Genomic DNA, 12,149 nt, shown 5'->3' on the forward strand with positions numbered 1-12,149 from the left:
AGTAATTTATTAGGGATTATTTAAAAGGGCTGACACCTGTTCAGTCATCCCGACGCCATTACCAACGAGTCAGAGCCGGACAAGTGCTCGGCAGATGCTGACTGGCGGGAACTTGCTATTTCCTTTATAGGGGACGCGGAGCAGGCGGCTGTCGCAGATGTGACGGGTATTCAAGTGGAAGGCATAAGTCGGCAGGATTAACCCCCGCCTAGTTTTAAGGTTTGGCTATCATTAAGCTAATTTCCGAATGGTTGGAGACGTAGTAATTTATTGGAGATCAATTAAAAAGGCTAACGCACACTGCCACCGTTCACTTAATATTCTGTTGAGGCAAAGGGAATTTTATTCATCTCACATTGTTGTCCCCTGTACTGTGCACAGATGTGGTCTAACTACAGCGCCGACGCGCTGCAGAGAGTCAGAGTTGCATCTCATGACGCCCTTAAAATTATTATGTCACAACCAAGATCCAGCAGCAACTGGCTCTTTGCACTAATGCGCGTGGACACATTTGACACCAGGAGGCGTAAGCTGACGCATTCATTTGCGTTTCGCCTCCTGGCGTCTAGTGCTATCATACTCTGACGTTGATTTCACAAATACGTTCTGGAATAACTACTGCCACGTCGTACACAAACCACGTACATGAGATACAGTGTGAATGAGCCATTGTGCCTGACGATAAACAGACAACAATCAGGTCAAGAGTCAGGCGGCTGTAGTTAGGAAAGAGCTGCCAAATATTTCACAAATACGGTTTACAGTAACCTGAAACCTTGAACAAACTTTAAACTGATTTTTATTTGTATTCTTATAAAAACCCAACATTGCCTATAACTCTGGAAATTCTTGACGCCTTTTACAACAGACTGTGAGAGTCGTATTACCAAGGAAGTACCGCTAAGTGCAATTAACAGTTTTTCAAATGGCATATCCCCTGGTTTATGTAGTATTCCGATCATGCCATTAACAACATACTTTTTTAGCCCTTTTCATGGATGGCATTGCCCACCGCAAAGACAGGATAGGGCCTAGAAAAGATGGCCTAAACATTGCTTGCACCAACATACTGAGGGCAGGTGGCAGTACCTGTCCTGGCGTCTTAGTTCGGTGGCCGAAAAAAGCACAAAGAGAAAACACAAGGAAAAACTTAAGAATCGCAAGCTAGAATACTATAACATCACTTGACACTGACCAATTTGATCGTCTTGAGCAACTCATCGCACTTATTGCAGCCGAACTAGGTAGGTATAAGCACTCTCTGAGACACGACTGGCAGAGAAAGGCTCGCAGAATGAGGAATGAGGAAGGCGGAGGCTATACCTTCTTCTGGAATGGCCTTCCTGAAGGTGAAAGAAGGAATTACGAAGTGTGCTTTGCAATTCGGACCCTTTTAAATTGGATGTAATTCAGTGCAAGGCACTACAATTTTCCAATAAACGCAATCTTGAATTGAGTGTGTGAATTTAAGTTATGGATTGTTGAATGTGTGTTTGTACAGTGACGGCGCATAATACTGTCCACCACCGGGCTCAAGTAGCTTCAGGGTCAACGGTTTCCAGCTCGCAGCATGGAGTACGCCAGCCAGCCTCACAGCAGCAAGTGCCGCTCCTTTAGGTAGAAGCCAACGATCTACACACGTACTTTGTGGTATCGCCAAATGACCAAGGGCCAGAAACCAAGGTCATGTGTAATCCTCGGCAGGTGGAGTAGGCGGGAGTGCTCGCCAGTTTCTGATACACCCCAACCGAGTTTCCTTGATGTGGCTCGGCTTCGGGTGACAGCAAGTAGTCATGATATGCATGGCCACCCTAATGACTTTGATTTGAATTTTGGAAATGTTGGGAAATCCTGAATCCTAAGCAGGTGTAAAATAAGTTTGAGACTGAGAGAGGAAATATAGTTGACCACTCTATAGGAAAGACATTGACTGGAAAGAAATCTATAAAAACAAGACAATAATGCATACAATAAAGGGTTAGACCATCAGCGATATTCTATCATATTTCTAAAGGAATATTTTTCCTTACAGAAGACACGGTGGACATAGTAAAATTCCTCATCTCGAAAGAGGGGCAGGGGAAACCAAACGTACACTTTAAGAATCGAAGAGAACCATTGATTGGATGCTGATTCTTATATTGAGAAGGTCGGGACAGTATTTACTAGTGATAAAGGAAGGGGTGGAATGGGACGAGATGTTGAGGACAGGGAATCCAGAGGCCAGTAATTTGGTTTAACGTACCTTTATAAGGTAAGGCGGTGAAGTCGGAGCTGTTGAGGACAGAGTAAAAGTCATTCTTGGCAGGCAAAAACCGTTTTTCTTAAGCTTAAGATTTGAAAGTTTACTGCGGAAAGGGTTCTAATACGTACTACCTTCAGACGGTTGCGAAAGTTGGGGATTGATAAGGCAGAAACCATGCGTGGATGGATATCGGAGTGGTAATTAATCAATCAAAGTTTAGTGTGTTACGTTAATACAATTGTCGTCCTGGAGTAGTGGAAAATATAATATATATTGGGGTATCAGGGTCGGGTTTAGAGGTAGTGCGAATGTGTTAGGAAATGGTGCGAAATAAATTAGTCATCAGGTCAACTGAGAGAGGTAAGAGAAAACACATACAGCGCTTAAGTTGGACCTAAATTAGAACATGCATCCACAGTTTGGGACCCAACAGTGATACACTCAGTCAAACGTATTAGAGGAGAAAATTGAACCTGCTAGATTTTATTAAACGTTTGTGCCTAAAATGTAGGCACCCTGTCTACATACGAATTTTGATCTAAAACAATGTGGTCTCTATACTACTTTGCCTTATGCAGAAGTCCACTTATATGCGTGGACAGGCGCAGCTCTCCTTTCATTTCCACGATGCTTCTATGTATTTCCAGTGATATGAACCCCGGCCCTGTCAGTAGTAACCCGGGATGAGCCTTTATTACTGCCTATTTGTGTGGTTCTTGTCATGAACCAGTAACATGGGATGAAAAGGGTATCATGTGTGAGGAGTGACACCTGGTTTCATGCAGCATGTAATAATATACATTTAATTTGATAGCCTGGGTGATAGTAATGTCATGTGGACCTGTGCTGTTTGTGCAGGATTAAATTACAGCTCAGTACTATTAGATTTCCATGGAGTCAGCCACTTGCAGGCTCCAACTATTTCAGATTCTGAATCCCTTCCATGGCTCTACTGCAATAAATCTAAGACAGAGTTCATCAGTAACATCATCGGACTGCTGGGACTCATTCTTATCCGGTGAATATTTACCAAGGGTTGATAACTTCAAATATCTTGGCTCCTACATCATGTGTCCTAAAATGACTTTGAATCTAAGAAAGCCCTAGCATGGGAAACAAGCAACAAATTGGACAAGATTTGGAAGTCTAACATTCCTAACAAACTGAAGTTTATTGTTCACTACTCTAGCGTAACATATCTTGGATACAGCATGCTACAATTAAAACAATATATGGAAGACTGACCACAGCTATCTCAGAAACTGACTCATCGAAGGGTAAAAACTGCGGGACACTGTTGCCGAGCTAGACAGGAAATAATCTATTCTCAGACTGTTCTTCTATGGAAACCAAGTGGTCGGGTACATTGCAGAAGCTTGACTTTTACAGACACTTTAACTAGAGACTCTGGTATTGATCTTGAGAACTTCGACCAAGCTATGGTAAATAGGCCTCTATGGAGTAAAAAATGTACAAGCCTAGTCCCGACGTCTGGTCGTTGATGTATGTATTTCAGTTTCTAGTCTTAGCAGCTTAGATTCCGTCAACTACGACGAGCCACCTTCTCCTATACATACATCGTCAACAGTTAAACCAAGACCAACTATGTATGAAAAGACAATTTTCTGATTACATGAAGTCATTTGAAGTGGAAGATCTACAATCCCCATCGTACTGCTAAATAATTAGCCTAAAGATACGGAGCCACGTCGTGAAATAGTAGCAGTACTGGATATGGTATGCACTGGTATTGCATATTGATATACCGGGTAGTATTTCAAGATTTACAGGCAACACAAAAGCACACAATAAAGCCGTGAAATTTCCGTTTCCGTGTAGAATCTCTATCAAAATCGTAGACTATAGACTTGGGCTATATGCCACTGGAAACACATGTACAGACCTGTCTGTACAGTGAGATTCAAACTCGCTGCTTAGCAGAGGTTTGACCATTCCATTCCAGTCTACTGCGACAGGGTCTAATCCAAACTAACACATCCAGTAGGTCCAAAGATGGGTCAGAAGAGGTCAACCCAGGAAAATAAACTAGGAAGAAACCGATCACGCAATAGGTAAATGTAAATGAGTACAGCATTCTTTGCCCCGAGATTGGAATGGGGAGGGGGTGTACATCTGGGTAACGTCTGCAATTCAGCAAATGCAAGACCCTCAGAAAAAAATACCTCAAAAGATCAATACAAAACAACAAACATTTACAAGCGACTTATAAAAACGAAAAGTCTGCACATGAAATAATTTGAAGCACAAAAACATGATACAGATACGGAAACAACCTGCATGGCGGCATCACAACACGACATCCATGCTGTAATGGCGCAAAACTCCAGACTACCGAACCGACTTCGTTGTATCAATCCGCCGATTTCTTAGGTCAAAATGAAAAGACAAAGAACAACTTCACAAATTAAAACAAAAATATTGATATTGTCACCAGTAGCATATTTCTGATAGTGATTTGAAATGGCTGCGTATTAATGTTTTTTTTTTTTTCTGTCGCAGCAGGACAAGACAAGCTTCAGTCGAGAACAGTGATAAGGCTTCCGCAACAGGTGTGAGGACACCTGTGAGGGTGCGGTAGACAAATCCCCGCTGTAATTTACAATTAGCAGTTCAACCAATGAGAAAATTATGATTAGTGATTTGACCAATAAGAGAGTGGCTGCGTTAGCATGAAATATTTTGTATGTGTTTTGTTTATTTTTGTCTACGTTATGACAGAAGCGGGATAATTTAATTATGTTAGGTTTGAATAATCTGTCAGGACGTATCCCTGTCTTGTTTTATGTTTTTTTCTATCTTTAAGCTCATTTCAAAAGAAATATACGCATACGTAATCTATTGGGGGTTAATCATAATGGCTGACACGCGTTCCAAACGTTTGCTAATTCGATCAGACTGAAACTACAGGAGCGTACATTTTTCTTTATTTTAATTAGCAGATATCACCTGATCTGGCCTATCCCACGTGAAACGTAGGTGATGTTTTACGTCTTCGGTGGTATGTATAAATGTGCCAATGAAAATAGTACATTGGTCTTCAGGCAACCTTGTCCATTTGAACAGGCAAAACTGACACTAATTTTTTTTCTATAATTCGTACTTTGAGGTCTATTAGGGGTCGTTTATGTGGCTAAAAGCTAACTAGTGCATTTTGTCTCATTTTTCCTTTTGAAGTGGATGAGTTGCTCTTGCGGATGGATACAATGATAAAGTGAATATAAGGAGATGGCGTCAGTGGAAGTTGCTCAGTTATGAGCGTCTCGTGGTCAGGATGTGTGCATGATTCATTGGTCTCTGCAGTTTACTATAGGCTTCAAATTAGCAATGTGGTGAATACCCTATCTCGTGCATGGTTGGTGTGTTGTATTTTATCTGGTGTGTTCATGTTGCGTTCCTGTGGTTTAATTTGCTTGTTTTGTTTGATCTTCAGATTGTTGTAGTATTGCTCACCTGCCAACCTTCCCGCCCGGGCCCTTTATGCTTGTTTCAGCCATACCAAGTCAGGGTGTTAGAATGGCTATGCTCTTCTCCTGTGTTCTATTTACTTCAAAAGGACACTGCTATCTGCTTTAGCGCTGTGGCGAAGCTTTATTACATATGTGGTGCATGGTTTGCCATCTGGTAAATTTAGTGAATTTATATTTTGTTTTTGCATGTCTAATTTACTTGTTTTGCTTGCTCTTTTGGCAGCTTAGTTTAGTCATGGTCACCTCCAATAATTGCTGGTTTGTCTGTAGAGGGCACAGCGTTTTAATGTGGTATTGTCCAATTTCACCATCAGTAGGACTTGATGTTCAATCTCCATGTATGTCGCCATTTCTATCGTCTTTTTTTCACATGTTTCGGATGGATGTCGGTGGCTGCTCAGAAGAATACGACTGGTTTAGGAACTGTTTTAAGAACTTTAATTCCTAACTCTCTGATTTACTCCCTTCCTACACGTCTTGAATTTTGCCCAGGCTTCACTGGAGTTGGATCTCCTAGCTTTTGAAAAAAAAAATTCAGAGCGCTTACGCATATCTTTGCGAATTTGCGAATTTGGGGTGTTATCCATTTTTTTTAAATCTTTTTTTCTTGGACATGTTTATTAGCGTTAGTAGGCCCCAATGTAGATGGACTTACTGTTAGCCAAATGGATTCGTCAACTCGCAGGGACAGTCCGGGTCTGTGTGGTGGGTTGCTATATCTATCTATCTATATTGCTACTGGCCAAAACCCATTACGGGGTATCCCGGCCAGGGAGGTGCACGGTAGTGTGGCCGGTGGTGGTGCATAAGAACAAAAGGTGCAATCAATAAACGAGAACAAAAAGTGAAAAACATTGTGTCGGCCACACTATATAGATCAAGCTAAATCTGTGGGTTGGGGAGGCCCATGTGTTGGGCCAACCCCGTCTTGAAGGAGTTAAGTGTAGGTGTTGTGACTAGGTTGGTAGGTTTCTCTAGGCTCTGTGAACATTGTATATATGAATGGCGGTCTTTTCTTAGCCTTACGAATATGGATTATACAACATTTCTTAACACTAAATCTCAGTTGCCACATATCCGACCACTTACAGTCTATCGAGGTCCCTTTGAAGTGTTAGTTGATCTTCTTCGGTGAGAATTTGTCGGTAAATGAGGCAGTCGTCTGCAAAGAGACGTAGTTGGGAATATATTCTTTTGTCGATACCATTGATGTATATTAGAAATAGAAGCGGACCCAATACTGTGCCTTGTGGTACCCCGGATTTCACCTTGGTTGGTTTTGATAGCTCCCCATCGACCATCACGCGTTGGTGTCTATCTAGCAACAGATGATTTGATCCATTTGAGATTATTCCCCCGGATGCCATGGTATTGAAGTTTATTGATGAGTCGGTTGAATGGAACACTATCGAAGGCTTTCGAAAAGTCTAGAATAGCCAAGTCTATCTGTTTACCTTTATCGTACCAAGCTATTATGTCCTGTAGAGTGCAAATCAGCTATGATTCGCATGAATGTCTAGCTCTGAACCCATGTTGAATAGGGAGAAGTATGTTATTACTGTCTAGGTGTTTCATGCTGGCAGAGTATATCATATGTTCAAGTAGCTTACAGCACACGCTGGTGAGGTACACTGGTCTGTAATTAGCAGGTTCACTTCTATCCCCTTTCTTGAAGATAGGATGAACATAGGTTCCACGCCAGTCTTCGGGGACGCTGCCTTTCTCTAGGGATTGGTTGAAAGTAGTTTGCAAGATTGGACTAATTTCTTTGGCATACTCTTCCAGAATCCTACATGGTATCGAGTCAGGTCCTGAAGCTTTGTGAGGATTTATTCCCTCTAGTAGCTTGTGGACCCCCTCAAGGGTGACCACTACTTGAGGCATGTCTGGGTGAGGACTGGGTCCTAGATCTGGTATTGAGGTTGTCTTATTCCGTGTATACTGATTCATACTGTTTGTTGAGTACTTCTGATTTTAACTTACTGTCTGATATGAGGTTATTGTTGTGCTTTAGCGGTGCAATTCCTGTGGCAGATTGTTTTTCTACCTTTAATGTAATTCCAGAATTTCTTAGGGTCGTCTATTGCATTTTCCATGATTTCATCAAGATATTCATTATGAGCTCTTTTGGTTCTTTGTTTCACTTTTCTACGTAGGCGTTTGAATTTGTCCCAGTCGTATTCGCTTTGAGACTCTTTGGCCTTCTTATACAACTTCTTCTTTTTCTTAATTGCTCTTCTTATTGGTGCGGTGACCCATGGACAATGATGTTTCCCAGATATCCTTTTCTGAGGTATATGTTTAGCAATTAGTTGCTTAAGGCCCTTTGTGAAGTATCCAGTTTTGCTCAACACTAAAGTTGGATGGTATTCTATCATGAAAGTGTTTGTCCAGTTCTTGAAGATCTTCTGAGAAAGATGTCTTGTCAACCTTTTTATATAGATTAACTGTGCGTGGTTTCTTTTTAATTGGCTTAATATGAGTTTTCATTTTCACAGAGACTGTTTCGTGGTCACTTATACCTGGCAGGGTGTTAGCTTGTTCTACTAACTCTGGTTTAACATAAGGCCAAGATCTAATATGTTACCCCCCCCCCCCCCCCCCCATGGTTGGCGTGTGAATAATCTGGGTTAGGTCTGCTTCTAGGATCGTATCAACAAATTTCTAGTTTACGGAAAACCCATATTGAGGTGATGGAATGATAGATACAGGATTTGCATTCCAGTTTATGCCAGGTAGGTTAAAGTCACCAAATAACGCTATATTGGGGGTTGCTGATTTTGCTGTTATGTTACTTATGGACTGAGAGAGTGTTTCCATGTAATCCACTCCGGAGCTGGGAGGTCTATATGCCGAACCAATACACAAGGTCGGTATCCCGCCTGTTGAATGATTGCCCATACTACAAATCAAGCTTGAAGTTGAGGGTAAGGTACAGCTGTGCTTCATACTTTATGCCAGATAAAGTAGAAATATATGTAAATGCCTGTGTTACACCATCATGAAGATAGAAAGGGGTGTTGCAGTCACAAGGAAATTTGCTAGGACAAAATAGGATACTGTATTCTAAAAAGTGTTACACATTTGCCAGTGATGTGGTCCCTAATCAGGGGTTCTTTTAATTAGTTTCTTCACTGTCTCTAACCTTCCTCTTTATCAGCTTAAATATACTACCATCAATTATACTACCATCAATAAAACGGACGTCTAAAGGCATTGGATACTCATACATCTTGGTATGTTCCTCTCAGCGGCCCCGGCTGAACTTTCTAACTTCCTATCAGTATAAAAATGAATTTTAAATCTTAAGGCCCTCAGTGAACAACTGCCTGATGTGGCTAACATGTACTCCCATTCCAATGTCAACTGTCGCCACAACACGAACATTGCAAGAGGTTACAAAAGTACCCTTACTTTGCGCTCATGACTTACGCATCGGTTCCACTGTTACAGCTATCCAATAAGTTTCACTTCTTCATCTAAAGTCAAGACTACAGAGTCCCTAGTGTCAATTTAGGTTGCAACGCAGCCTAAGTTACCTAAGAAAACTAATGTTCGCATGGATGTCATCTACAGAATTTACTTGCAATGGCCTTACCAACTTTACAAAGACCTTCGTATGCTACTGCTACATTTTTGTAAACTTCAAAGTGAATGTCGAATTCTGCTTCCGTGATGGCTGTTCTGTAAGTTAATAACTTCTATTTTAATCCTCCGTAGTTCACCCTACTAATACTATTTTCGTTATCACAACTATCTTCGCCCGCACTACCACCCTCATGCGCACTACTACCTTCTTCCTCACTTTCGTCATTTCGTAGTGCTGGCTGTATTCTGTTGTGAGAATGCTGGGTCCAATCCTGGTCGTGTGACTTCGGTGTAGCTCTGTAGCTGAAGGTGCTCCCTGTCTTCCGCAGGGTGTGAGACTCTCGGAACTTGGGGTTCGCCTCCAGTCTTGCCTACAGGATATGGCAGAGTCCAAGGCCACCCTCTTCGTCTAACTATAAAGTAACTCCGCTCCACAGTATTATCTCCCCTTTCGCCATTAGGACGATTTCCCTGGATTCCTACAGCTATGGTACAAATGGATTTGTTGCCCGTTAAAATTTGAAATGTCACCAAGTTTATCGTCGGTTCAAGTATAACTATATGCCGTGTAGAGGTTAAGCAGTTATCGCGGATCTTAAATACCCTTTATCTAAGTAGGATAATTTCCGTCGCTACCAACAATACAAAACTGTCTCTATAATTTCTGCTAGGCATATTTCAAAACACGCAACAAGCAGGGGACAGTGGTGTCGTCTTGAATCTCAGCGTCTGCTCCTCCCGCGGATGTTCTGAACCCGCACTTGCTATAACAGTTATTAATTGTCAACCACAGCTTTCCACGCATCTCTGGTCATTTCGATGGTATCAAGTGATAATGCCGATCATATTGCTGGTAAAAGTATCCATCGCCCTCATGTCCCCTGCAACATCTCCCCCTTTCAATGTCAGGGTGCCATTTGGGAGTGCGCTGTAAAACAATTCCAATTCGTCGCAATTGTAATACAATGTAGCAAAGTCGCGGATAGCAAGGCAGAATCAAGCATGGAAAACAAAGCTGAAGGGGGTGATGTGGGATAGCTAAAGCTAGATGCGGATGACTCCAGATCTGGCTTGTTCATTCAACTGGGAGTCAATTGTCGTTGTCAATAGGTTGCTTGTAGTCATCCATACAACAACTCAGGGAACATCCAAAATGTCCTCGGAAATGGAAGCGGTTTGCCAGGAACTGAGTGTTACGAAAGATATGAGGCTCCCTATTGAAGGCATATTGATCCAACTTGTATGCATCATGAACTTGAACTGACATTTGGTGACTTGCTAAATCTAGTTAGGAAAATTTGAAAGGGATGACGTAGGAATTCGCAACTGGAAATCATCATCATCATCCTTTATTGATTTCAACATAGCAGACAAAATAGCAGCCTGAATAGCGTTGAAATTTACAACATAAAAACCGTATATATACAATAAGAAACAATATACTAAAGTAGTAAACAACATCTCCGACGTTAAGTAGCCATTGTTACTGCCTACATGTCTACAGTCTTGTTGTACAGCTTGATAGCTGTGTGCAGGAAAGAGTTCTGAAGTCTTTTAGTTCTAGCTGGGGGGATGGAGAAAGTGTTTTTGTTTCTCAGTGATCGTCCCGTGGCAGTTGATCTGGAAGGTGGAACTATGTCGTGTAGGGGATGGTCAACATCCAACATTTGTGTGAAAAGTTTGACAGCTGCATCCTCGCGTCGCGACTGGAGGGTGGGTAGGTCGGGCACATCGCGCCTGCCCGCTCGGCTGATGATCCGTAGAGCCCGCTGTTGGACTCTCTGCATTGCGCGTTCCTGTTCCTTGCTACAGCCTACAAGGAGGACATTACCGTACTCGAGGACTGGGCGCACGAGGGACACGTAGATAGTCACTAGGTCGGCGACACTGGTCCCTTGCTTTGCAAGTAGTCTCAAGAAGTGCAGTCTACGGGAGGCTTTAGTAACCATTGAGGTTACTTGTTCTTGCAGGGTGAGATTTTTGTCCAAGATGAAGCCCAGACCTTTTGCGGAGGCGACCCACGGAACGCACACACACCCGAGGGTTAACCTTGGTGGGCTGGGAACGGATCTGCAGACACAGATTTGTAGCAGTTGGCTCTTCTTCCCGTTTAGCAACATGTTGTTGGTGTCAGCCCACGAGTCGAGATGAGATGTCTCTTCCTCAAGTGATTTGTCTTCGATGGCTTGAGGTACTGATAGAGTTCTGGACATTCCGACATCGTCCGCATAGCCCACATTCATAGTGTCAGGATGTACTGTTGTCCTTGAGCTCATAAGGAGTAGGAAAAGGTACGGGGACAGTACACCACCTTGTGGGACACCAGACGTCGGCTCCTTCCAGGTACTGGCCACGCCATTGACTACTACCCTCTGACGCCGACAGCTGAGGTAGCTGTGGATCCAAGACACCATGCGTGGAGTGGCCTGGATATCGATCACACGCTGTAGCAGTATGGCATGATCGACTCGATCGAAGGCTTTAGACATGTCAGCAAATAAAGCTCTGACCACAGTTGGCTTCTTAAAATCCAGCGCAGTTAGCCAAGTTTGTACCATACGCACAAGAGCGATCGTAGTTGAAGAGCCCCTCATGTACGCGTACTGATCTTTAATGAGTAGAGTAGAGTAGAGTAGACGTCCTTCGGTTGAGTAGGAGTTCGCACTCCATGGAACCGCTCCTGATCAACTGCTTCTTCCTCTCTGCAATCAGCTGACTGTGATGTTTGGTTTATGGGGATTATCCAAGGCCCTGTAGTTGTACACTACTGCGTGGTTCTCCATCAGTCTGTCAAGTCTTATCTAAAAACTGTTTACTGACGGTGCTGT

At 42.7% G+C, this 12,149-nt stretch overlaps 1 protein-coding gene across 1 annotated transcript; it reads right to left on the bottom strand.

The window, feature by feature from the left end:
• Window positions 1–9,434: 9,434 nt before the first annotated feature.
• On the bottom strand, window positions 9,435–11,810 carry LOC118422919. Its single transcript, XM_035830787.1, has 2 exons — window positions 11,007–11,810; window positions 9,435–9,692 (listed from the first exon to the last, which is right to left on the bottom strand). Exons 1-2 carry the CDS (start codon window positions 11,808–11,810, stop codon window positions 9,435–9,437), a joined length of 1,062 nt encoding a protein of 353 aa, XP_035686680.1.
• Between the last annotated feature and the right edge of the window lie 339 nt (window positions 11,811–12,149).

This window comes from Branchiostoma floridae, chromosome 9, assembly GCF_000003815.2.
Source record: "Branchiostoma floridae strain S238N-H82 chromosome 9, Bfl_VNyyK, whole genome shotgun sequence".
NCBI lineage: Eukaryota > Metazoa > Chordata > Leptocardii > Amphioxiformes > Branchiostomatidae > Branchiostoma > Branchiostoma floridae.

Coding starts and splice junctions, on each gene's coding strand:
- LOC118422919 (XM_035830787.1), bottom strand. CDS start 11,810: ATGTCTAAAGCCTTCGATCGAGTCGATCATGCCATACTGCTACAGCGT. Junction 9,693..11,006: donor CGCGACGCGAGGATGCAGCT/GTCAAACTTTTC, acceptor CATATCCTGTAG/GCAAGACTGGAGGCGAACCC.